Here is a 27371-nt window from a genome sequence, read left to right as displayed (position 1 = left end):
AAAATTAAATGTTGAGAGATAATACAATGATAATTCCGTTTACCCTACTGACCTCGTTCCGGAAGTCCTCGGATTCACCCGGTCCGCCGTCCATCCTCAAGGTAGTTGCGCGGTGCTCGTTCTAGGAAAAGGTCGTCCGTCACGAAAGCCACGTCAATCACCATCGATAACGAACGAGTGGCTATGACGGCCCAGATCGAGGAGAGCTCTTCTCCGGGCGTCGAGACAACGACGGACGCGTTCCCGCCGTTGCCCCTGCCATCAACGACGATGACAATAGCGATGACAACGACGACGATGACGACAACGACGACAGCGATGGCGACGGCGATGGCGACGGCGACGGCGACGGCGGTGACGCCAACAACGACACATTCCAGACACACGTGCGGCGCGGATGCATCGCGACGCAAGAGCGCCTCCGACGAGACGGGCAAGACGAGTGAGCCGATGTTGCTGATACGCAACAAAAGCCAAGAACCGTTGCCGAACGAAGCCGCGACGACGACGCGTTTCGTGCCGCCGGTCGTCGAGGAGAGCGACTCCGTGATTCTCGAGGAGACTGAGATTGCGAGGCATGTGTGTCGCGTGAGAAGACGGAGCAAGGACGAACGCAGGGCGAAGCTGTCGACGCCGCCGCCGACCAAGAACGTGTCCTTTGGCGAGCTTCACGAGCAGAGCTACATCGAGCAAGTCATCATGCCGTTCCCGTTGACGCAATATGTGCCAAATCATCGGCATGCCGGTAAGAATCGACGTTCTCCAATTCGACGAATTTCATGAATTTTCACACAATCGACAAGGTGATATATACATATGACAGATAATTGAAATTTTTTTTTATATTAGAGAAAAGAGATATCTCAAAACCGACATATACCATACCGTTTCTAAAACTCCAATTTCTAGCTGGGGACTTTAAATGAAAATTTATGTTCATATACGAGGACTGACAATTAAGTTCGTAGAAAATATTTATTACAATTACAGAACACACTTATTCGTTATCTAATACACGGTCCCTTTTAAAATAATCCCTTCCTAAAGCAATGCACTTGGTCCAATGTTTTTCCTATTGCAGGAAGCAGCTTCAAAATCATTCTCCGTGAGGCTGTTTAGAAAAATCGAAAGAGATCAGATCGGGCCCCGCTGACTCTTTTCTATTTCCCAAAATCAAGAAAGTCATGAAAGATCGTCATTGGGGATTACGAGCGGAGGTGGAATGGATGACGCGTACTTTAAACAGCCTCACGGAGAATGATTTTGAAAACTGCTTCCTGCAATAGAAAAAACATTGGACCAAGTGCATTGCTTTAGGAAGGGACTATTTTAAAGAGGACCGTGTATTAAATAACGAGTAAGTGTGTTCTGTAAGTGTAATAAATATTTTCTACGAACTTAATTGTCAGTCCTCATACATATATTTACTAGAGACTACTTCCCGTATCATACCGTTTTGTTAATATTTAAATACTTTTTTTGTGTAATTATTTTTGTGTAATTATTTTTGTGTAATTGTCTTTCCTAAAAACAGACATCGAAATTTAAAAAATTGACATTTCCCAAAATCGACATACCCAACATACCAAATACTAAATTATAAAGACACGATAAAAATATAGAAAGTTGCAATAAATTATTAATTGTTATATAAGATTATTGAATTTTTAAATAATAAAATTGCTTTTTTTATTTATCTAGAAAAATAAGAGACAATTATATTTTTACAATGGTGGACATATCACCAATAAGCTTGATCTTCGCGTATGTTATAGAGATGTAGATACCGATTCACGTTTTCTTTTTTTCAAAGTTGTTTCAATATTGTATATATGTAATTTTCAAGATATAAATGAATATTTTTTTTAATTTTCCACACAAAAGTTGAAGTTTGCCGCACAAAAATAAATGCATAATGCATTTTAAATGAAATTGAAGTGATTAAAGTCATTCAGCATCCGCTCATCGAAATCGCATATTTGGTCGGGTCTTTCTTATCGTTAGAGACTTGGCGCGCGCGTTGGCGGCGTGAGACGACACAATTGAGCGTTCTGTTAATAGAAAAGTACGAGGAGTCGATGTCGACGATCATCCAGCGCTCCATGTCAGAGCGCTCGCGGGAAAAGTGCCTACGGCTACACATCAGCGGTGGCCACCCCATAGTCGAGTGCTCGCATCGGGTCGCGCGCCGTATGTGCCGGCACGCGGGCTCGAAGCTGCGCCACCAGGCACGGCTGGAGTACGTGCAGAGCACCCCGAACGTGGCGACGATGCACAACGGCAAGCACGTCGCGGCCAACTCGCGCGGCGGAACCGGCGACGTGAACGGTAGCGTGTTATACGTTACTTATTATATCCCAATTCCTGTCGTCTCTCAATTCTTTTCTGCAACAGCACTGGAAACTAGCAGAAACACTTCAATTTCAATTACAATATTGCGTTGCATAAATTACGTTTAGAAAATATTAGTAAAAAATGTTTTCCGTTAGTAACATATGCATTTTGATGAGAGATACCGCACATTTTGTTGCTGTATGAAAATACACTGTTGCATTCGCGTCGAAATAAAGCATGAAAGATTCGTAGATTTTATTATGACAAGGGAAAGAATCTTTGAGGCATGAAATCAATAACGCAGGAAAAGATAATCAAAAAGCAAAATACACGTATATGCGCGTAGATATACATCGCGTATTAGTCTTTTGGTATTAATTTCATTGTTAAATGCTCATGTAAAAAAAAAATATTACGCTCTCAAGAGTTCACGTATCCGAATTATCGCAAGCGCATTCGAATAAATTAAAGACATTTATTCTAAAGCGGAAACAAGCATTTAATAACGAAATCCACGTTGAACAGCAAACTAATCAGATCTAAATGGCAATATAATTGAAGTTATTCATATTTCAAATATGGTCGGTTAAATTGATACGGTTAAACAGAGTGTAATTGTCTGATATTTCAGATTTTCATTACTCAGATGAAACATACATACATTTGAGGAGTGCCTTTAACATATATATTGTGTCCTAAATATTCGTGCCTCAGATATGCTAGACGTGACGCAGTTTACTCGAACTTATCTGTCTTTCGCGAATACGACGCGATGCCGTGCATGTGTATTCGATTTTGACGCGGATGCAACAGAATCGGAGTCAATAGAGCCACGGGATATTGTCACGATCAATCTTGATATCGTTGCTTGCAGGTGATTCCGCGGTGAACGTCTCCAAGATGTACAGCGCCGTGTCGGACGGCGAGCTGCTGGATCTGACGATCCTGCCGATTTTTCAAAAGCTCCTCACCGAGCGGCATAAGAGCACTGCCAGACGAGGCTATCGCTCGAATATAGCTAGTTGCCCGAATATATCCATCAAGTGCGACATTGTCGAGTACCTCTAACACGTGTCCAGCCGGCGACCTGATCACCGCGCGACGACACTTGCTCACGTTTCACACGTCACACTGGACTCACAATCGGTAGGGTGTGTTAGGTCGGTTGTCTAACAATAAGTCGATTAGATGAATTAGTTGATCTCGCGAGAGCGACGATTCTTTACGACAAATCATTGTTAAGTTGAAGATATTCGGTATCGAATAATGTTTATGCCGTTGCGTTAACTCATTTATAAGAATGATGATGTGGATAAAGACGCTGGCTATCCACGTGAATTAATCAATTCGTTCCGTCTTTCGCGTTTTCGCTCAGCATTTAATATTACGATAAAGCGGATGAAAATTAAAAAAAAATAAACAAAAGAAACGCCGTGAATAATGTAACGCTCTAGTAAAATAATAATTGTCTCGAATGTCTCGTTCAATTCTCATCAAGAAGTGCAAGAAAAACGACGCGACGATCGATGCGCGCGCGATTAAAGGTAAGACTTTTTCTATAATACACACGGGATATTTTCTAATGCGCGACGATGATTATTTAAACGTAAGAATATATAAAGGACAAAACGCGATGAAAATAATATCGAAAAATCGGTGAAAATCTTCTCACGGTGACACACTTGGAAATCTCACCGAAATTTCAATCTCACTCATCGTTGCTTGGGTTTTTTTTTAGACGTAGACGGAGTAAGTGTAAACAGATTTGGGGGCGATATCTATCGAACACACACACTTAGTTACTTAAACGTCAGTCAATAGGTCCTGTATCTCATTAGTGACATATGCAACGTGTAACAAACACTGCGGGAAAGCACAAATGAGAAGAAAAAAAACTTCGTATATAGTATCCGTGGTAAAACACACACATTTTTGGGAGTGAAGTCGGGATGGAAGATAGGAGATTGGGGGTCGTCTATGTAATCGATATAGCGTATTGCTTTTGGGGCAGAAAATTGGGGTAGAGGGAAAGGGAGGGGAGAGTAAACTCTAGCAGCGAACAAATATTGTTTAAATATTTCTTAGTACGACCGAAGAATATTTTTGTGACGCGACTTTAAAACATTAAACTAGTTCTAGTTGATGCGATATCGATTAATAATAATATACCTTCGAGATATTTACAAAACGAATTGTAAAATAAAAAAAAAAGATATTCGTTAGTCGCGGGGATAGGAAAAGAGATTCGACTGTTACAACGATTTTCGTCCCATCAGGATATCTCGTTCATCGATCGCGACGAGGCGGGAACGAGAACGCTCCCCTGAAAATGAAGGGAGATCGCGTTTAAAATGTCACCGTCGGCTAACAAATGTTTTTTTTCCGATAGAGAAAACATACATATATCTATATATAAGGATTGTTAAGGCAAAGATATCGAGAACATGTTAATTAGATGCGTTCTCTCCTTCGGACGCTCCGTTTTCACGAAAAATTTCGCCAGAATCTCAGGCCGAGACGGCGGAGAAGCGCGACACTTTACAAATACTAAAGTAAGTTTCCCCTCGCGTACATTTCTAAAATGAATAACTATGTGTTTGTAAATATATGTTACAAAGTAATATATATTCATTGAATATTTCCTATACACGTGTATACACATACACACACTTAACTTGGCGCGTCTAGCCAATCCTAGGAGATAATTACGTAACGGTTTCACCAGGCATATTTCGTTCTCCGCTAGGGTGCTGTGTTCAAAAAATACATACCTCGAAGAGAGTGTGGTGGCGGAGCATATTAATATAAATACCTTCGGGTACATCTCTAAAACTGATAATTATCGAATCGAATCAATGCATGCATTGTCAATTGCCCCACATCCTTTCGTTTTCTACGAAAAAAATAATAATTATAAACAAGCACTCGCGGTATCCTGCATCTGACGATACCGAAGATTCTTGCGGAAAACCGAGAGTCGAAAGCCTCTTTTGCTCTAAAACAGGGTCAGATCGCGGGAATAAAATGTCCATTTGAGTGGTAAAACGGATATCATGCTCCTTTTTATACGAGTGAGATCTAGTTTTTCTAGTTATTTTAACTTGCGAGTGAACTCATTAAAGATAGAGTCTTAAGTATTTCTGTAAGAAATTCTTGAGTTTTTCTTGAATCGTAGAATTTCAGACGGAGCGGCCCGTGACATATACTCACGATTAAAGTCAAAGAAATTAGGAAAGTTTAAGAAGAAAAAAAAAGATAAAATCTTTTTCAGCATGATACGCAGTTAGTCGCTGTCTCATGTAACGCTGCCCTGTTTTACGGTATGAAGATATCGTGAAAAATCCGCGATGAAAATTTAGAAATACAACGAGATTTAAAGTTTATCGGGTAAAAAAATCGGGCAATATCGCGACTTTTTCTCTCTCTCTCTCTCTCTCTCTCTCTCTCTCTCTCTTGATAACGATATCGCGTCGTTTCTGAATTTTTAGTACGGTATTTTTGGTGCAAAAAAATTCAAGATGTTAAGGACAAATCATTTCCGATATATTTTCGGCCTGTACGCATATGATGAAACATTCGACGAAGCGTTTGTACTCGTATTCCTACTATTAGACAGAGCATGACTTATCCTGTAATATTACGTAAGTCAGTGATGTTGCCAGTGGGGTTGCCAGTGGGGTTGCCAGTAGGCAAACCAAGCGAAAAATTTTTTATAAATTATTGCGAGGAAAAAAAGAAGCTAATCCGACAGCAATACACATATATGCGACTACATACGCATGCGTGCAGAGAACCGAAGGCGATTAAGTGAGTGTGACAGAGAGTGGAAGGAGAACGCTCTCCTTTTTTTCGAAATACATACATCGCTGTGACATACGGATAGATCTTTGTGAAAAATGGACGAATTAAAAGTGATCGACTGGGATTTGTTCTGTAAATAAATTCCAATTGCTGATCTTCAAAACTAGAAATACTAATGCTAAAAAGTTTTGAACTGCTCTCTACTTCTCTCTTTTTCGTATAGACCTGAAAGTTTTTTTCCGATTCTTTTGAACAAATAAGTGTGACTCGAGCAGTTGAATTTCTAACGAGAGATGAAACCAATTACATAAATTGACGATCTAATTTCACGGGAAATCTATCCCCGCCGATTTCTTTTAATTCAAGGATTTCTTGCGAGGATAACTCGAACGGTTTCATTATCAGCAAGCATTATTAGCGAGGTAACGGACTTTGGGGGAGGGATTTGTTAACATTGTTATCGACACTTTTATATTTCTTATTATACTACATCTCTACCTGTACATATATTTTCGCAAGAGACAATGCATGTATCGTCAATTATCATGCGTTCAAAGTATCCCACATCATACCTCCATTTTGAAAAAACTCTGCAAAAAATAAGTAAATTTAAAAGGATTGGAGAGGAAATTCATTTTGGGAGAATAAAATTAAGCAGCATGCAGTATGCAGTCCCGTCCTTTTAGCTTGCTTATTTTTTGCAGTAAAAGTATAAAGTAGTTTACGAGTGCACTTACGAGACGATCAGGTTTGTCGTAATGTGACAGATCGATAGCATACCGGATAAGAATACGATTCTTACCACTTACGGAGGCACGTGTGATATCTTACTATCTAAAGTCTATCGAGGTAATTGCTGCGCAAGGCGATCTTAATGTTCACCGCTGTCTACTCTCAATAAAGTGGCTGTCATTCAATAAGTATTTCGAGTTTTATATGTCATTATTCAGTCGAGATTATCCCAATTATTAGTTTTATTAAATTTTTATTCGTTCCTTGACTCCAAAAGTTTAAAAATCAATTAAATTCAATAAATTCAAAATTAATTAAATTTATTTCAAAATTAATTAAATTAATTTTAAGAGTCTCCAGGTTTATTAAAATTCTTGTAAATTGTCTTCAATAATTTCAAAATGACAAATATAAATAAGATTCAAAAATATTACTAGAGATATATCAAATAAAACCTGTAAAAAATGTTAGTATTAATTAATTATATAAAAAGAATGAATAAATATTGTTAAATTGCTCTTTGATGTTTGCTTTTTTGAATAATTTATTATTATAGATTATTTTATTATTATTATTTTAATTTTTAATTAGACACGCGCGAAACTTAACAGCTCGAAAAAAGAAACAATTCGTTCGAAAATCTTTTATTTGACGTTAAGAATTGTATATACATTACACTAGGATAATAGGATGTGATTCTGTTTTGAGTGCCTCAAAATTGAAAGATCGGGAATCAAAAGAGTGGCTTATCGACTATTAAATCGCTTAATCGGTGCAAACCATTCAGATATGGTCAAGCGAAAAGAACTCAACTGTTAATGGAAAACGAGAACGAATCAATTTTCGTTTGTACATATACATATAAAGAACACAAGAGAAAAACGTTCTAAGTCAAGTTTATCTTATATCCCGAATTTTTAACGAACTCCGGGTTGGCTGCATACTGATTGTGAGTATTGCTCACTGGTGCATATTGAAAACCACCATTCTTGCATAAAGTGTCATATAAGCGCGTAGCGTATTCGCTAATGAAACGCTTAGAGTGACTCATTCTATATTGTTCGGTAGAATTTAGTCTACACGTATTTTTCAATGATTCGCACACACATTCTTTTAATGCGATATTTATTTGATAAATTTATGTTTGCATCTGAGCGGCCAATGCATCCAACTAAATTCGCTGTCAGACTCTTAATCCTCGAGTTACACAATTTTATAATCAGCATTCATAGTATTCTCGTATATTGAATGGATATTACTCTACTATTTGATATAAGAAAAAAAAATCTCTCTCTTCCATATCCAGATAGTAATTAATAGTGATTGCAATATTTCGCAGATTTGGCAGCAGATACGATCGATACATTGCATATAAATTGTAAATTGGTATCAACTGTGTTCACAGTAATTATTTTTCAACAATTTGTTCTAATAAAAATAGCAGTTTTTATTTTATCTCTTCTATCTGATGTAAGAAATAAAATAGACGTATTATATAAAAATCGAAATAAATAATTAATGATAGAGATCAATGTATCATTTAAATAGCTTTAATAAATGTGTTACGAATTAGTTAAATTACAAAATGGCAGATCTGTTCAGTTTCTGTCGCCTAATCTGCTATCAAATTATTGCAAACTCCATATGATCTCTACCATTAAAATTCGCCGTCACATACATATTCTCTCTGTTAGTAGATTTTTTCAAAATTTTGTTAAAATTTCTACCGACATTATTAAATGCAACAAATCTTTTCTCATTTGTACCATCTTTTTCTGCTGACAAAATTTGTAAAATCTGTTCTCGATACATTTAACTGTATACATACAATTCACCGAACCTTTCGGTTATTATCATATTCTCGCTCTCTCGAGAAGGTTGAATCTCCAAACCGAACTAGAGTGATATGCATCGCACAATTGTAAAACTGATATAGCGATCTAGTGTTGTCTATAGTCAAGAGAGAAATACATAAAAATCATATTGTACGCAGTAAATACAGATTGTATACTATTAATAAAAATAGATAGAACCCGTGTGTGATTAATCTTTGTCTCTATAATTTCGAATTAAATACAGCAGAGTCTTCTTAAATTTGGTACTCTTTCACTAATTAATGTTAACGTTACATATTTACTTGTCATATTTTAATTTGCATAATTAAAATTATTTATATACATGTATGTCCTGGATGCCCTTTGGACGTCCTAAGGACATCCTTGTGCTGTCTGGGTATATCTTTATCAATGGGAAGCTCAACATAAATAAACTATTATTTAGTCGAAACTCTGATATTCGATCGATACCCCGTTTGCCATTGCCATACTTGCATTGGTGCGTTCGAAAATTTTACTCGTAGGGTAGAGTATCCTTAAATCGATTAATCAGGACAAAGAAATCTTTGCTTCTTTTTATCCCGATTGGTCAATTAAATGCTACTTTACTCCACAGGTAGGATTTTCGAACGCACCCAATGCGGAAAGAAAACTGCTCGACAACACAAACATAGCCTTTATATGACGATTATTACAAAATATTTCGATTTATCGTGAAAAAGATACGATTATGGCAAAAGTTATAAAGTGTGCTAATATAAAAAAATGCACGAGGGAACAGTTGGAACAGTTTGATAAATCGGTATGATCAGTACGATCGTTTGTAAATATATAAAAACATATATATGTATATATAAATATATATTTCTGGCTTATTGTATACATATATGCGCGTATAGTATATTATGTGTGTGATTTATTTTTATTTATGTGCATATATGGGCAATTTTGCTTTACAGGAATTAATTGACAAAATATTACAATTAGAAGCTCACAACGAGCAACTCAGAGCACTAATCACAAAAGCTACAGATTCTAAATCGGAGAAAAAGGAGATGTCTGACATAGTAAGAAAACCGTTTGATTTCTCACGGTAAGCATATCGCTTTTTCATTATATTGTTTTTTTATTTAAATAATATCTTTTGCCTTATTCAATCACAGTTACCATAAGAGGCACATTCTCTTAAAATTCTGTTATCTTGGTTGGAACTATCATGGCTTTACCGTACAAGAAGATAACAATGACACTATTGAGCATCATTTGTTCACAGCTTTGTTAAAAAGTTGTTGCATAGAATCCCGCGAGAATGCCAACTACCATCGATGTGGACGAACTGATAAAGGTGTTAGCTCATTCTCTCAAGCGATTTCGTTAGACATTCGCAGTAGGTTGGAACCAGAAAATCAAAATAATTTGTCAGAGGAATTGCCCTATTGTAAAATATTAAACAGATTACTACCAACAAATATAAGATGTATAGCATGGTGTCCAGTCTCGTCAAATTTCTCTGCTAGATTTGACTGCAAATATAGGACGTATAAATACTTTTTCCCAAAGAGCAATTTGGATATAGATGCCATGGACAAATCTGTCAAGTATGCTATAGGACATCATGACTTTCGTAATATTTGTAAAATGGATGTAGCCAATGGTGTAATTAACTTTAAGAGAACTGTACTTGATGCAAAAATTTCTATAAGCAATCAAAATATGCAAAAAGTTACAGGTAATTTTTAATTTCTTCTCACTATGCATTCTATCTATATATAATTTTTATTCTAATATACACATAAATTTTTTATTTTAATACAAATTTTTTTACTTTGAAGGCTATGATATGTGCGAATTAGAAATCACAAGTCAAGCCTTTCTCTGGCATCAAATACGTTGCTTAATGGGCATCTTGTTACTGGTTGGACAAAGAAAAGAAGAGCCTGAAATAATTTTAAAGCTTTTAGATATTGAGACTTGTCCACAGAAGCCACAGTATAATATGGCTCACGAAGTACCATTGAATCTCTGGTATTGTGATTATGAAGACGTAGAATGGTTTATTGATAAAAATGAGTTAATAAATACTATCAAGACATTACAACAGGATTGGGCTCTCAATACTATAAAGTATATTTATTTAAAAAGGAATTTTCTATATATATATATATATAAAATTGTACATATAATTAATTTCATAATCAAGTTCCTCTTTCTTTAAATGCATAGATCTACAATGATTAAAAATATGTTGACAAAGTTGGAAGATTTGGTCAATTGTGCAAACACTGATTTTCAAAGTGATTGCCTCCTTCTTGGAGTACGATCAAAAGTATATCAGCCATTAATGAAACGAGAAATGTGTGGTTAGTATACGTAATCAACTTTGATCAAAATTAATAGGTACATAAATTTATTGGTAAGGCCGAGACTTTATTTCAAATTCACCCTTTTTAAATGTTCAGTTTCTTTGAAAATGTTTTATTATTTTATTACGTATCTATACAATATGAATTGTTTCTCAACTTTCAGACGCTACGCTTATAAAATACTATTCAAAATCTATTATATATAATATGCTTTATTCCATTATATAATATACAGACATTCAAAATTTTGATAATTGGATATATTTAATTTACCTTTTTTTTTTTTTTTCTTAATTATGGTACTAAACATAACGTCACCGCGTTTGGACGTATTCTATGTTCGAAATTTTTTTAAATATGTATTCTATCAACAGTATACAACTTACTAAATTAAGCCTGTCCAAGTTTTGATTCATAAACAAAATACTTTTTCTTGTTTACGCTGCTGAATAAAATCCTCTTAATAAGACATAGGAAATACAAGAGAAAAAGGGAGAAAGGGAAGACCCAAATTATATAGACATATGTTCGTTGTATCCTTGCGTTGTGATCGATTAATTTGGAAAAATTGCTTGGAAAAATAACGACGGCACAAATGGTTGAGGAATATGAAGTGTAGTATAGGAGAAAGAGTATAGAGATGGTATATAGGAGTAAAGGAGAGAATAAATACGCGCGTAGACTCAAATAAACTTGGACAGGTCTAGATTAAAGTTTACTTAATTGATAAATACGCGTTACACGAATTGATAATTTCATTACATGTCTATGTAAATAATCTATATATTTCGTTTTCTTTTATAGAGAGTTTGGAAAATAAAATCAAGCATTACGAGAAAAAACGAAAGTTCGAGGTCATACATTCGAATGTTACATAGCATATGCCTATGCTAATCACAGGACTTGTGTTACACATGTATTCTAACATTTTAGGTACACAAGTTTTTGACTAAAATTTATATATGGCATCTTAAATTTTCACTATATGTGAGAGGGCTTTGTTCAGCCTTCAGCCTTATTGTTCGTCGAATTTTGATACAATGATCAAGAGAGAATCCCTCTGCAAATTTCTCCAAAGATATTAAATTTTACAAGAACATTGTTAAAACCAACTCTATAAAGTAACAAAAGATAGGCCTCTTCTGTAATAACATGCGAAACGAGCAAAGCTTTTACAAATCGCAGTCTATATAAACTTATCTAAATGATTACACGTGACGAGTTTTGTGCATAGTTTAATTAATATTTCTGAGTTAAATTAGTAACTAAAAAAAAGAAAAAAATTTGTGATTATATAATATTACTATTATTTTATCTATAATGTTGGAAAAATCTAACAATAGATTACTCTATAAACATCCAGGTTTTTAAAATGTTTATTTACAGAGGGTGAAGCTGTTAAAGCTATATACACAGGATTAAAATTCGATATTTAGTGTGTATGTATGTGTTTGGGCATTTAAATGTATAACAAACATTTTAATCACAATAGCGTTAAATGATAAAGCAGACATCGCCACAAAATTATAATAATGATGGGCGATTTAAAAATAAAATTACTAATCAATACTTTTTGTTTATTTTTTTTCATTTCTATCACAGGACGGCATGCATTTGAAGCGGGTGTCAAAATCACTTTCCTCCTCTGACGAATTTTCCTCGTTATTTTTACCACCATCATTACCGCCATCATCATCTTCTTCTAATTCATCTTGCTCTAAAAGTCGTCTTGCCATTTGTACGGCATGCCATTCTCGATAATGGCCCTTTCTTTTTGCCTCAAAAGCTCTCCTCCTTTCTAAAATTAAATATATTAATAGCAAAGTAACTTATATCTAAGCATCTCTCATCTTACCTTTTTCTTCAGGAGTTTCTTCATCCTCCTCTTCTTCGCTAGATTCTTCGAAAATTTTGGGTTTGCTACTTCCAGCTAATCTGAGTTTTCATAACCAAATAATTAATATCAAGTTTTATATTTTTTCACTATAATTTTATATTTTACAAACATGCACTCAGTTACATAATGTGTATTACAAATTGAAATTATGTAATATATAACACTGTTGTACTCACTTTGCTGCAATAGTGCTAGCATCTAATTGATCAAATTCATGTTCATTTTGGAGGCCTTCAAAATTGTATGGGGTTTTTGGTTCTTCGATCTTCATATGACCATAATCCTTGTCAGCAGGATGAAGAGTAGCAATAATATTCATTTCGTCCCATGTTGTTTCTTTATTTGGTCTACGAATCAATTAATGTAAAGTACTCAGAAAAAAACAAAAAACTAAATGATGCTCTTCATTATGTTTAAAAATAGAATCTATATCAAGTAATGTCAGTTAACATGAATTAATTTATGACTTCACTTTTGCAAATACTCATAAATTATTTTTCCAGTTTTTCACACCTCTGTAAATAATAATATTGAAAATATTTTAAATTTATTTCTTGATATAAAGAAATGATAATCTTGTTCAGAAAAATTTTGCAGAAGAAAAACTTTCGAGAGTCCAACAAATGCGTATTAATTTCAAGAAGATATTCACACACACATACAAAATAAGAAATTATATACTGGAATCGAATATATATATATGTTGAGAAATAATTCCTGCGATTATGTTTGTCCATTCCTCATTTCATAGAATAATGACGAGCCGTAATACAAGACGCACGCATCTCTATTTTTACGCGAGCACGCATCGAGATTCAATTAACGCACTCACCTAGGCGCCTCTGGATTATCAAAACTGCTGGACGTCTTGAGAATTCCCTTGGAAGGCCGTTTTGACAGGTTCTCTGCCATTATAATCGGGCGTTATAACGACGATCACTCACGATAATGCCGCGGCTGCATGTTTACTAACGAATTTCGCTGGGTCCGGCTGAATAACCTGTACTTGGGCATTAATCACTCGTAAAACATGTTCATGCATTCCTCAGCATCGGAAGTGATCTCTACGTACACGATAGTCCAAAAGTCCAAATCGCGGGATCGTCGTCCAGAGCCGTATCAAGACGGCTCCCCTAATGAGATCCCCTAATCAAGACACATTTTTCGCATACCGATCTCAAGTTGTGTATGTATTATAGAAATGTCTAGACGGATTTACTACTTATAACCATGTAAGGCATAGGTATATTGAAAAATTAATCAATCATGCAATCTAATCTTAGAATATCATACCAGGAGGGGCATGTGTGAGATGCTTTTCGCTCGATATTCAATATCATGAGAGACAGAAGATATCTTGTAATGTTTCACAATTTGCGAAATACCTTTATATATAAACACATATACATACTGTTTGTACGCTAAATTAGAATTATCATTCCTCGATTATTAAACTATTAGATACAGAAAATGTCAATAAATTTTCACTTTTGGATTTGAAATTTTCGAGTCGGACGCATCGCATTTAGATATTCATGTGTCGCGACTGTTGATTCTGACAAAAATTGGTAATATTAGCCCCGTTCGACAGAGAAAGCGCTCGGTTATCGTCTTGTAAACACTCGACGTTGATTTGTTGATTCTAAAAGTAAGAGCCAATCACGTTCGATTGCTACTGAGCGGTTTTCTCTGCTGAACATTACCGAGCAGAAGAGAGAGAAAAAAAGTTATGTTATCAGAGTTCGCGGACACGGAATGCACAGCGTGATTGTCCGTGCTAGAAGAAGCAACTTTTTTCTTTGGCAAAATTGCGTCTGAACACCACTTTTAAATAAGAGCAACTTTAAGCTAACAAATGAGCGCTCTATAGGTTACGCATGAATCAGGGGCGGCGTGCAAACGGCGTGCGTGGCGCGTGAGCGTATATGCTATTTTATTATTTCGCTAAAGATTTTATAAGAATTATGCATGACATCTAAATAAATAATATTTAATAATATCTAAATAAATATCTAAATCGCTATTTTAAATACAACTTACTTAATAAGAGAACACTTTCTAATTGATATCACTACCGAAGCAACGACTAAAAGTAAAATGAATAGATTTGATAACACGTGAATAATTTTGATTCAAGATTATCGATATTTAGATATCATGCATAGTTTTTATAAAATTTTTGGCAAAATAGTAAAATAGCGTGTGTACAACACGCTCACGCGTCATTATTGAACTCTATACATATGGGCCGTGTTCCAAAATTCACTGCCAGTACTGGAAATCTATAATATATGTTATGTGAACTAGATTTGAATGTGAAATAGATTTTCAATACTGGCAGTGAATTTTGGAACACAGCCATAGAAAGCGCCGCGCTACTTAAGATCTTAGAACATATATAAATGGAAGGGGAATGCCTTTGTTTCCCGATAGAAAAACATGTCGGAAGAAAGTAAGAAAGAAAATCATAGTTGCCTCTCTCTTGTGAGTTACTTTGCTCAAAAGTGCGCATGTGCGGCCATGTGTGTGTACACAAAAGTATGTATACTACAGACACGATGCTTGTATGTGTAGTTACTCACAAGAGAGAGGCAACTACGATTTCTTTCTCACTTCCTTCGACACTTTTCAGCCTGCTATTCCCCTTCCATTTATATATGTTCTAAGCTTAAGATATGGTGATTTTGTCCCCCTCCATATAGAAAATTACCAATGAGATGCTAGGAAAAGAGACAAACATAGGCCTCCCATATAGTACCTCTTTTTCTACAGCAAGCGCACGTTTGTCTATCTCATAATGCTCAATCCAGTCTATATATCTATGATTTTACCGTCTAAATTTCGTGTCAATTCGCTACTCCGACAAAGCTTGTAGATGTTTGATTTTTTTAACTAAAAAATTTTATATAACATTATCTTTTTTATCGCTCAAATTAGATATTATTATAATGAAAGAAGTACTCCAATGTTCTTATTGAGATAATGCTTGGTTTTCCTTCACCTCTATTTTCTGTTGGCCATCCTGCTAATTTTAACCGTCGGTTCATCTAATCGGACTTTGTGAAAATGGCCCATAATCATGGCCGTGTTACGAAATTCACTGCATCACTGCCAGTACTGAAAATCTATAGTTCACGTAACGTATTATAGATTTCCAGTATTGGCAGTGAATTTTGAAACACGGCCCATGAATCATTACAATTATAAATTAGACCGTGTTTGATTAATATCGTTAACAAGTCATCGATAATAATTAACTATATATAATATCATTAATTGTAATTTTTATTTATGAGCATCTGTTATAAGAAAAGATATAAATAACATTTGCTAAGATATTGAAAATGTATATTATATATATATATATACTGTATTTACTTATTAAATGTAATACTTATGCATTTTATATAAATATATATGTTTTGTATATTCTACTTGTAAAAATATTTGTGTATATGTATTTTAATATTGTGGGATTTACAAAATATAATATATATTTTCAGATAAAAAATTTCTAAAAGCATATAATACTATTTATATTAACTTATATTAATAACAATAATGAAATTGATTAAAAGTAAAAAGAATTTAATGCAAAGAATAACTTTTGATAAGCTATTTGATCTGCTATACGAAACAATAAAAAATAACGCGGGAGACATATTCGTCAATCAATCAATATAATATTCATGAGAGAGAGAGAGAGAGAGAGAGAGAGAGAGAGAGAGAGAGAGAGAGAGAGAAAGTGTGTGTATATAACATGTGTATAGTAAGAGAGAATAGTAAAGAGCAAGAAATTTTTCTTGTCCGATTGTGCAATTGGAGGAAAGAGAAAAAAGAGGAGAAGTGGTCGCCTCACATTCTCACTCTTCTATTTCCTCCTATTTCATCGTCTATTTTCAGAGCATATTGTATGATAGAGAAAGCGTCTTACCTCGTATATATCTGTTTTTCAATCTTGTCGTCAGCTGTCGTATAAGAGTGCTCAATCTTTTATATAACTTTATGTCCAATAATTACAAGTATAGGTATATAGTTTTTGTAAACACAAGAATTTCAATGTATGACATTAGGTGCATATCGAGGTAATTTTGCAGTAATATATCGAAATAATACTTATATAATATAATGTTACTTAAAAGTATCTTTTATATTTATTTACTAATTAAACAAATAAAATCAAAGAATTCGACAAAATATAGCTAATGATAAATTGATTTTCGCGCAAATTGCAATGATAAATAAAACTGTATGGGGTATAGGGAGATTTGATAGTAAATAAAATCATGCAAAAAATTTGACGATTAACAATTTTATTAATCGCATTATCCATATGGCACCAGAACGAAACTTGACTTTAATTGGGCATTTCATGGGTCGAATTAATAAGGATGTTGTTGAATTATTCGCGCTACACGATTTAATCTTAATATCACAAATGTTTACATCCGATGCTTTTGAATCGACTCAAAAGCGTTACATTCTATTCGTGCTGTAGTTGAATTACATACATCTTGTACGCTCGGCATTAATCGAGCTTTCAGTCGTCTCCACCATAGAGAAGCTTTGTAACTGACATAGTCAGTGAGATATAAACGAAAGAATAGCGATACAATCAGTAAAATCACGATGGCTTGCAGGATGAAAATCTCTTAATACTAATACAAGATTTACGCCATCTCCGTTTGTTTTGACTGTTTGTGTTGGGTTTAGCATTTACATGACTATTACATGTAGTTTTTCGATCCTCGCTAATACGATCCAGTTCTTGAAGTCTTCGTTCTTCTAAAGAAAAAGCGATATTCATTATACTTCTCACGATTCTATCAAGTTGCGCAAAAAGGAAGGATGTAATTTGACAAGTATCCTAATAAAAACTCTTTTGATTATTCTGTATGGTCGCCATAATTTCAATGTTATAGTAAATTTAATATATAACAAAAATAGCGTTAATAGACCTACCATTTAGCTGATGTTCTGTGTAATATACAGGATTATCATCAACCCCATAATGATATTCCATTAGATATGGTAAAACAGTCATACTATGACACCCATTACTTTTAAGAGGAGGTATAGGTACTTCTTTCTGCATTTTAGGGTGCTCGCATATGGTCCAAGCATGTCTTTTAATCTGTTGTAATGTAAATCTTTTATCCGCATCTTTCTGCAACATTCCCTCTATGAGCGATTTTAAAGGTTCTTCTACTTCTTTCGGTATAGTATATTCGCCCCTTCCAATGTTTTCATATAATTTATATATATTATCTCCCTCAAAAGGATATAAACCCGTTGTTATATTATACCTATAAATTATGGATATGATATTTTTTCTTCTTCGCATTGTATGCATATTATTACGTAATGCTATATAAATGTTACTTACAATGTAACTCCACTACTCCATATATCTACTTTAAAACCTGAGAAACTTTCGCAGCCATTTGCAATTTCTGGTGGCTGAAACGCTGGAGATCCCTGACCTATCGTACATGTATCGTCTTTGGAAAACATGTCTAATGCCTAGCACAATGGAGATGCGTAATCACAAATAGGAATGAAACACAAATGGTTGTGAAATATATGTTTGACATTTTGTAAATAGATATTGACTTTGTGTCCACAGATACTATTTCCTTATTAGAAATTCCTGCTTTTTTTTTTAGATCGGTTTTTATAATTTTAACTGCATATAAATTTCTAGTAATGAAGTTATAGATGGTGTTTGTACCTCTGCAACGCCAAAGTCACTAATCTTTAAGGTACCATCTAAAGTTAATAACAGATTTCCAGGTTTTATATCTTTGTGAACTATTCCTTTACTATAAAGATATTCTAAACCATCCAACAACTGACAGAAATAGTCATGTGCCTGCCAAAGGGGAAGCTTCTTGGTTGGTGCGCTTTCCAACATATCCTGTAAAGGATCTAATAAATAAAAATCTAATTGTTGTTAATTCATGCAAGCCATTATTACAAACATCAAAAGCAAAAATTCTCTATATGGCTTCATTACAGCTTTTCTTTTTTTAGCTTATCAGAGAAAATCTCGCATGCGCGCGCGCGCACACACACACGCTCACACATACGCTCGCTCGCTCGCTCGCACGCACACACACACACGCGCGCGCGCGCGCACATACACATCATGCACATACATATTTATTTATTACTATGTAAAATATATTATACAAATAATGTGAATTGTAAAATATACTTATAAATTCTTTGTTTCTAACTTAATTGGCTTCTTGAAAAAGTATCATAAAATCTTATAAATAATTGTTTACCATTATTATTATAAAATTATTATATAATCATAATGATCAACTTTTGTAATATTTATATATTTTAATAAGCCAAATTATAAGCTTTCTTTATATTATACAGTGATAAGTAAATACAATGTTGAATATTTTTATTTCCATAATACACACAAACACATACACACAAACACAAACACACACACACACACACACATATATATATATATATATATATATATATACCATTTTGAAACCAATTGAAATATCTCGGTACTAAAGATTCAACATTCAAACTCAGTATTGATACAAATAAAGCCTGTATCAGACTACGCATTAAAGATTGAGATTGAAGTTTTAAGATTGATATTTGATCAATCAAGACAAAGAAATTTTAGTTCCCTTTCTTCTGATTAGTCAAATTCCAATCATACAAACTCAAAATAAATCAATAATGTAATCATTTACGACCCATAATGGCAATTATAGCAAGATAAACAATAACGATATATTTCACAGAAATATAAAGTAACTACCGTTTCTATTTCGAAATTATTTAGTTTGACAATTTATATATGATGTTTGTGCATAATAATCTAATATTTGGAATAATAAAAAAAAGGATGATTATTAAAATTTACCTGTAATCCACATACGCAAAATTCCATAACTAGATACATTTTCTCTTTCTCGTCACTATATAAAACATCTACAAGATTTATTACATTCTTGTGTCTTAATATTCTTAACAATTTTATTTCCCTATGAATAAGTATAACAAGATATTAGTTAATAACAAGCAAGAAAAGAAAAATTATTGCAGTGGCCTATCGCATTTGCGTGTCTAGCGATAAAAGTCGAAATAAAATATAACGCATACCAATGTAAGACTCATAGAAAGACATACATTAGTTAAACATACCTTTGAACATTCTGTTCACCATTCGGTATCCTACGAAGTTTTCTTTTCTTTAATATCTTGACTGCTCTTCGGCAGAGCGTTTGCGAATCCAATACTTCTTTTACTTTTCCATAACTACCTTCACCGAGAACGTCGCCCATGACATATTTACCGATAAATTTGCACTTTTTCTTTTTTTCTTCATATATAATTTGAGCTGAATCAACTCTGTGAAAAAACATGTTAATCTCGTCCAAGTCATAGTTTGGATCATCATTGATCCACATGATTGGTTCGATGTCACGCAATAAATCATTTTCAATTTCTTCTTCGTCAGGATCACATATCGTTATTTTATTGTCCATTTTTTACTCTGTTAGAGTTGATAAACTATATTAGAGATCATGCGAGTAGGATTTAACCTAAAATACAACCGGCACGACCATTGTTGTGAACACTGGTGGGATGACGTGAGAAGCACGATTACCATACACATACAAAATTTATAAACGGTCAGCTCACATGGCTGATAATGGGCGTTTTCCAGCAAGGTACACAGCCGACGCAGTGTATTACACATTATCACATGATTGGCTGTCAAATGAAGAAATTTAAAATATAACCAATCGCGTGATAATGTGTAGTACACTGTGTCGTCTGTGTACCTTGCTGGAAAACGCCCAATACTGGCCTATGCACTAGACTGTAAAGGTCGTATTAGGGCCGTGGCACATAAAAAAAATAGTTTAGAGGTTAAGTCATAAGGTTTAGGGCTTAAATTGCCTATTGTAGATCGGCACTTAATCAATCAGCCGGTAAGCTGCATTGCTCTGATTGGTCAATCCACAACTGTCAATTGTATCCCCAACCGCAACTGAGCCCGCAACCCCATGAAATAGGTTTTCTGCAGTGTTTTAAATCGTTAATCTCAATTTCAATATTAATTGAGATATAATCGAATAAGAAATTATTTTTATAATTATAGTTCCTACAAACTTACCTCTGGTGATTCCATACTTTAGAATATATGTACATATATAACCAAAACACAGCTTTTATTGCTTTGTTGTTCAACAGGATGTACTTCAAACAGCAAAAACTTGCGCCGGAAGTACGTCACCGATTCTAGTTATTTTCTAAACTGCTGCTGCTTTTCACTGTTCATGAAATGTTATCTTTAGTCACAAAGCGTATCTAGATACATAAGATCTATGAACGCGAAAAATCACATCGTGTGCCGCGGACTTTAGTTTTGATTGCACGTGTTTTTGATGAGTTTCCTCCGATTTCTTCCATCGCGTAGCAATTGAAATATTGTTAAAAAAAATTCATTAGTTGAATATATTTTCATCAAAATTTAAGTGAACCGGGTCAAACTAAACATTTACAGAAGATTTATTAATTATATTAACTATTAATATGAATGCGACGAAGCAAGAAACGCATCGACCAGGTGCACTTAAACAATCTAATAAGCAACACAAGACTGGAAGACATCGTAGTAAAAGTGTTATCAATAACGAGCTTAAAGGTAAATTAAGAACATTTTATAGTAAAAAAGATATAATAATTATAGCTACAATTTATTTAATTAATAAGATTTATTTTTAGTGCAATAAATAATTACATATTGGTGTCTTAAGTAAAACATATTTTTTTTACTTAATTTCTAAAATGTTTATTTTTTTCTTATATAGGTAAACAAAATATCAAAACATCATTGAAACATCTCAAGAAAAGTCTTCAGAGGGATGCACGTAGAAACCAATTGTTGCAAATCAGAAAAAAGAAACGCGAGGAAGTACTAGCGCAAAAGAGAAACCTTGGCAGTTGTCATTCTGCGCCTATCCTTATTTGTATTATACCCTTGCAAAGTGATATAAACATTCAGAATATTATGTCTGTTATAACTAGTATAGATGAAACTGCTAATATTGCTACCAGTCCATGTGGGATCACGCATATAGGGTGTGCTACAAAATTGCATATTATTAGAAGACAAATTGAAAACTTGGCATTTATATTAATCTCTTAAAAAAATATTTGTACAGTGTACCAAGGATGAAACAGCGGTTTTCCATTATTGTACCACCAATAGGTAATGTTTTAGCAACATTAGATGCAGCCAAAGTTGCTAATACAATACTCTTTATAACTTCTGTCGCTTGTCAGACAAATGGTGATACAGAAAGAGAAATTGTAGACAAATGGGGTAAGAAGATTATTGTGTCTTGCCTTGCTCAAGGTTTACCTACTACTATATTTGCAGTACACAATATTCAGAGACTTCACATTAAAGTAAGTAATAAGATGTTTATATCTTTAAGGAAAATATACAAACAAGAGATAATAATTATTTTTATTTTTTACTTATTGTATTTTGTAAATTTTATACTGTATAAGATACTGTATATATATAAGAATCTGATTAATCATTATTTAACATGTGTCAAACAATATATTAGAAACGTCAGGAATATAAACAATCTGTGCAACGTGCTATTTCTAAATGGCTTCCTGATGAGAAAGTACTTGAATTAGATACTGTGGACGATTGCTTGAATATATTACGTCGTGTTGGATCACAAAAACAAAGAAATGTATTTTACAAAAATATAAGGCCGCATCTTTTAGCTGAAGAAATTTCCTTTGAATGTAATGAAGTATGTTGGACTCTAAATATTATATTTTAAATAATATATATATATAAACATATATATACATATACATACATACATACATATATACATGCGCGCGCGCGCGCGCGCTCACACACACACACACACACACACACACACATATACATATAAATAGCAAGCAGTTTAATAACTACAATTCTTATCTAATCAGGATTCACTCGATTTTGGAACTCTCTCGGTCACTGGATATGTGCGAGGCATAACATCATTGTCTGTTAATAATTTGGTTCATATACCAGGCTTTGGTGATTTTCAAATGTCGTGTATCAAAGTACTAGATGATCCATATGAAATCATATACGCTAACCGCAAGAAACTTTCTTCTAACAATGAGATGAAAACAAAAGGAAAACATGGAACACAAATAATCCTATATACCGCAGATCCTGAAAAACAGGTTATATATGTATATATATATATATATTTTATGCTATTAATAACATATCGCTAACAAATTATTGCAAATAGTAAACATAAGTACAGAATATGTCAGAATTATTGCAAATTTGCTTTTATATAATTTTAAATAACAATAGTGAGATAACAATCCCAGTGTATATTGCATTTAGAATTTATCAAAATTTGTAGGAAACTCTCGAAAGTGAATATATTCCAGACCCAATGGATGCTGAACAAACATGGCCCACAGAGGAAGAATTGGCTGAAGCAGCGGCCAATAGAAAGAGAAAAATTGTAAAAGTTGTACCAAAAGGAACTTCTGAATATCAAGCTGCATGGATACCGGACGAAGATGGAGGTATGGCATTTTTCTCTTCTTTTAATCCTTTATTTTTTTTTTTTAAGTAAAAAAGAAAAAAACATGTTATCTCATTTTATGATATTTCGAGGAACTTTTTTATTTTATTAGAAAGCCTCAGTGCATGTTCAGAGGAATTGGAAGACAATATGTCTGTGGAAGAAGCAAAATCCGAAACAGACAGTAATACAGATTTGGAAGATGACGAAGAGTATGAAACTATTACGATATCAGAGGCGGCAATGGATGAGGCGCATTATGATAAAGATATTGATATGCTTGAAGAGAAACAAGCTATGGAGAAGTTTAAAAGTAATATAATCGTATATGTATTTGTGTAATGTATTGTCTTTTTTGATAATAATTTAATAAATAACATACAGAGGCAAAATCGGACGCACAATTTCCGGATGAAGTGGATACACCCCAGGATATATTAGCTAAAACGAGATTTCAGAAATACCGAGGTCTCGAGTCATTTCGTACCAGTCCATGGGATCCAAAGGAAAATCTTCCCGTCGATTATTCTCGGATAATTGAGTTTGCAGATTATGATCGCAGAAGAAAGCGTATTTATAAAGAATGCGAAGATATCGAAGAGGCTATATGGGTAACATATGCCAAAAAAAAAATTTTTTTTGCTATATACATATTTAAATCTTTTATTAAATATATTTTTAAATAATATACATATATACACATGATTTTAGCCAGGAAGATACGTAACACTTGATATCATTCGCGTTAGTAGGGTAACTTTTAAGGCATTTGCTACGATAGCGAATCAACCATTAATAGTGATTGGTCTACTTCCATATGAACACAAAATGTCTCTATTGAATGTCGTATTAAAACATTTGAATAATTACACGCTACCGATTAAATCGAAGGACAGATTGGTCTTTCAGAGTGGATTTAGACGATTTACAGCATGTCCAATATTCAGTCAACATACAAATGGCAATAAGCATAAGGTGAGTGGGCACAGTCTTTCAATTTACAACAATTTATACAATAAACAGGAAACATATAATGTGCATAAGAGTTTATAATTAATAATAATAAATACATTTTATTTAGTATGAAAGATACTTTCATCCTGATAATACTGTTGTGGCAAGTATGTACGCACCAGTTACTTTTTCACCATGTCCAGTACTTTGTTACATTGAAAATAAAGGAGAGCTTGTATGTATTAATATATTCATTTGATATTAATGTTATTAATATTGTAGTAAATTATCATAGAGAAAATTAATAATTGATATTCTCATATTAAAAATTCCAAGGATAACAATATTGATTTCAGGAATTAATTGCAACTGGAAATGTGTTATCTTGCAATCCTAATAGAATTGTCTTGAAACGAGCTGTTCTAAGTGGTCATCCGTATAAGGTAAACAAGAGATCGGTGGTTGTGCGTTTCATGTTTTTTAATCGCGAAGATATCGAATGGTTCAAACCTATTCAATTAAGAACAAAATATGGACGCAGAGGCCATATAAAGGAATCTCTTGGTAATTAATCAATTATTTTCAAGCAATTGCACTTTTCTTTCATTTTACTGCCGTATCTATATCTATATTTGCCGACTTTTACTATCTAATATATTTATAATATTGTCATAGGTACACATGGTCATATGAAGTGTATATTCAATGGTCAGCTAAAATCCCAAGATACAATTTTAATGAATCTGTATAAACGAGTATTTCCAAAGTGGACTTACGAACATTTATTAATAACGCAATCATTTTGTCAGTCTGAAGCCATGCAGATAGAATAACCTTTATTCATAGAATTAAGATATGTTTAACTATATATATAACCAATAAAAAATATATATATATATATATATATTTATGTATGGCTTTAAATGAATTTTTATCAGAAAAACATTATTCTTGCTTTTAGTAATCATAAAGAAAGGGATCGATAAGGCCTTGATTGAAGAAGAAAAACAAAAGAAGAGAAGTTTTAAATTATTCATAAAATATATAATACTTAAATATTTTGTGTGTGTTCTCTGTAGAAGTTTATTTATATCAGAGGTAAAAACTAAACTTGTTTTTATGTATACAATCATGGGTGTAGGAAATATCTGGACGGATCGTATTGCCGCGGAATTGAATACAAAGGGGAAAGGGGATTGAATATCGACATCACAGATATCTATACTAAACTAAAGTTATATAAGTGAACTGTATACATACTGGAATGAGCGATCCCTTTTGTTTGACTGTCGCCACTTTTTCGCCGAAAAAGAGGTGCGTTTAAATGATGGCATCTCTTTCTAGTATTACCTGACTGGTCCATGTCATGTCACGTGACATCATTTAAACTGAAAATGATGTCACGTGACATCCCATGGACCAATCAGGTAATAGTAGAAACAGATGCCATCATCCAAACGCACCTCTCTCTTGGCGAAAAAGTGGCGACAGCCAAACAAAGGGATCGCTCATTCCAGTATGTATACAATTCACTGGGTTATATAAAGGAAAGCCCGAATTCATAGTCGGTTCTTATTTCAAGACCGTCTTAAGTAATGTCTTAAGATGCTAATACGGCTCTGTAATTGGTTTATGACATCTTAAGATTGTACTTAAAACTCGTATCAGACTACGCATTGAAAATTGAAGATTGAAGATTAAAGATTTGAATTTGACTAATGAGAACAAAAACTGATTGGTCAAATTCAGTCTTGAATATTCAATCTCAATCTTCAATGCGTAGTCTGATACGGGCTTATGGTCTTAAATATAAGAACTGACTATGAATACAGGCCTAAAGGTAACATTTCATGAGCAGTGAAAAGCAGCAGCAGTTTAGTAACTAACTAGCATTGTTTGGTGATTTTACAAAATTGCTGCGCTACCCATGATATAGGTTTTCTGCAGTGCTTTAAATTGTTAATCTATTTATCTATGTATCTATTATTACTAATTATTATCTAACTATTATTAGCTTACAATTATTTTTATAACTATAGTTTCTACAAACTTACCTCTGGTGATTCTATATTTTAGAATATATGTACATATATAACCAAAACACAGCTTTTACTGCTTTGCTGTTCAAAAGGATGAACTTTAAACAGCAAAAACTTGCGCCGGAAGTACGTCACCGATTCTAGTTGCTTTCTAAACTGCTGCTGCTTTTCACTGCTCATAAAATGTTACCTTAAGTCACAACATTTCACTAGAGTCCTAGATTTTGAGAGAGGCGCCAACTCTACCCCCACCAAGCCCACCGCCGCCAACTTAAGACACAAACGTCAGTAGTGCTTATATACAGGGTGTCCCAAAGCACCCTTGACAACGCTTGTGAGCAGGTAGAGCACAGTAAACTGAAGGGGAGGGTTGTCTCCCGAGGGACATCGATCGGTCTCGCGAAGGGCTACAATTTCGGTCCCGTACTCCACCCCCCTAGGATCCACCCTTCGGGCCCTGTATACTTGGTCCAAAGGGGTGCAAATTTTTCTTTACGGAAATCGAAAGTTGATCGCGCGAAACGGATTCTGGCGTTTGTTTCGCGTCGATATCTATCTCCGTTCCTTAGTTATAGGGGTGCAAAGCGCCCCTTCCTATTTTTGGTCCGTAACTCGGAAACCGTTGACGGGGGAGGGTTGTCTCCCGAGGGACATCGATCGGTCTCGCGAAGGGCTACAATTTTGGTCCCGTACTCCACCCCCCTAGGACCCACCCTTCGGGCACTGTATACTTGGTCCAAAGGGGTGAAAAATTTTTTTTTTACGGAAATCGAAAGTTGATCAGGCGAAACGGATTC

General features: G+C 34.1%; 5 protein-coding genes across 10 annotated transcripts in view; 3 read left to right on the top strand and 2 right to left on the bottom strand.

Moving 5' to 3' along the window:
• The window catches only part of LOC115234090 (gamma-aminobutyric acid type B receptor subunit 2), a 35398-nt gene extending 28341 nt beyond the window's left edge, over nucleotides 1–7057 (top strand). For both annotated transcript variants that reach the window (XM_029804836.1, XM_029804835.1), the window contains 3 exons: nucleotides 126–745; nucleotides 2062–2328; nucleotides 3209–7057. In XM_029804836.1, coding sequence (XP_029660696.1) covers nucleotides 126–745; nucleotides 2062–2328; nucleotides 3209–3402 — 1081 coding nt within the window. In that variant the 3' untranslated portion in view covers nucleotides 3403–7057. The remainder of the gene's footprint in view (nucleotides 1–125; nucleotides 746–2061; nucleotides 2329–3208) is intronic.
• Nucleotides 7058–9172: 2115 nt separating this feature from the next.
• On the top strand, nucleotides 9173–12634 carry LOC115234069 (tRNA pseudouridine(38/39) synthase). 2 transcript variants are annotated; one of them, XR_003883875.1, is made up of 6 exons: nucleotides 9173–9504; nucleotides 9662–9795; nucleotides 9866–10431; nucleotides 10535–10826; nucleotides 10903–11062; nucleotides 11870–11882. XR_003883875.1 is itself a non-coding variant. In XM_029804794.1 (6 exons), exons 1-6 carry the CDS (start codon nucleotides 9433–9435, stop codon nucleotides 11941–11943), a joined length of 1275 nt encoding a protein of 424 aa, XP_029660654.1. In that variant the 5' UTR covers nucleotides 9180–9432; the 3' UTR covers nucleotides 11944–12634. The 2 variants fall into 2 exon arrangements, 1 of the variants encoding a protein (XP_029660654.1); XM_029804794.1 differs by having other exon boundaries at nucleotides 9180–9504; nucleotides 10926–11062; nucleotides 11870–12634.
• LOC115234070 (protein phosphatase inhibitor 2-like) lies at nucleotides 11166–14501 on the bottom strand. Of its 3 annotated transcripts, XM_029804797.1 has the most exons (6): nucleotides 14256–14501; nucleotides 14035–14108; nucleotides 13795–13962; nucleotides 13139–13309; nucleotides 12921–13000; nucleotides 11166–12863 (listed from the first exon to the last, which is right to left on the bottom strand). In XM_029804797.1, exons 3-6 carry the CDS (start codon nucleotides 13872–13874, stop codon nucleotides 12643–12645), a joined length of 552 nt encoding a protein of 183 aa, XP_029660657.1. In that variant the 5' UTR covers nucleotides 13875–13962; nucleotides 14035–14108; nucleotides 14256–14501; the 3' UTR covers nucleotides 11166–12642. The 3 variants fall into 3 exon arrangements, with proteins under 3 accessions (XP_029660657.1, XP_029660655.1, XP_029660656.1); XM_029804795.1 differs by having other exon boundaries at nucleotides 13795–14108; XM_029804796.1 differs by lacking the exon at nucleotides 14256–14501 and having other exon boundaries at nucleotides 14035–14207.
• A 2757-nt stretch (nucleotides 14502–17258) lies between these two features.
• On the bottom strand, nucleotides 17259–20631 carry LOC115234099 (serine/threonine-protein kinase STK11). 2 transcript variants are annotated; one of them, XM_029804849.1, is made up of 6 exons: nucleotides 20148–20631; nucleotides 19867–19987; nucleotides 18694–18879; nucleotides 18349–18485; nucleotides 17925–18268; nucleotides 17259–17744 (listed from the first exon to the last, which is right to left on the bottom strand). In XM_029804849.1, the coding sequence occupies exons 1-6, from the start codon at nucleotides 20489–20491 to the stop codon at nucleotides 17587–17589; spliced, it is 1290 nt and encodes a 429-aa protein (XP_029660709.1). In that variant the 5' UTR covers nucleotides 20492–20631; the 3' UTR covers nucleotides 17259–17586. The 2 variants fall into 2 exon arrangements, with proteins under 2 accessions (XP_029660709.1, XP_029660708.1); XM_029804848.1 differs by having other exon boundaries at nucleotides 17259–17747; nucleotides 20148–20629.
• Nucleotides 20632–21350: 719 nt separating this feature from the next.
• LOC115234097 (pre-rRNA-processing protein TSR1 homolog) lies at nucleotides 21351–25440 on the top strand. Its single transcript, XM_029804846.1, has 12 exons — nucleotides 21351–21657; nucleotides 21824–22094; nucleotides 22178–22424; nucleotides 22592–22789; nucleotides 22977–23222; nucleotides 23414–23582; nucleotides 23694–23894; nucleotides 23966–24192; nucleotides 24293–24556; nucleotides 24663–24770; nucleotides 24892–25099; nucleotides 25211–25440. The coding sequence occupies exons 1-12, from the start codon at nucleotides 21546–21548 to the stop codon at nucleotides 25366–25368; spliced, it is 2409 nt and encodes an 802-aa protein (XP_029660706.1). The 5' UTR covers nucleotides 21351–21545; the 3' UTR covers nucleotides 25369–25440.
• The last annotated feature ends 1931 nt before the right edge of the window (nucleotides 25441–27371 follow it).

Source organism: Formica exsecta, unplaced genomic scaffold (assembly GCF_003651465.1).
Source record: "Formica exsecta isolate Colony F162 unplaced genomic scaffold, ASM365146v1 scaffold194, whole genome shotgun sequence".
In the NCBI taxonomy this organism is placed as follows: Eukaryota; Metazoa; Arthropoda; class Insecta; order Hymenoptera; family Formicidae; genus Formica; species Formica exsecta.
The sequence above is the reverse complement of the archived record's forward strand: the minus strand, read 5'-3'. Positions and strand labels throughout refer to the sequence as shown.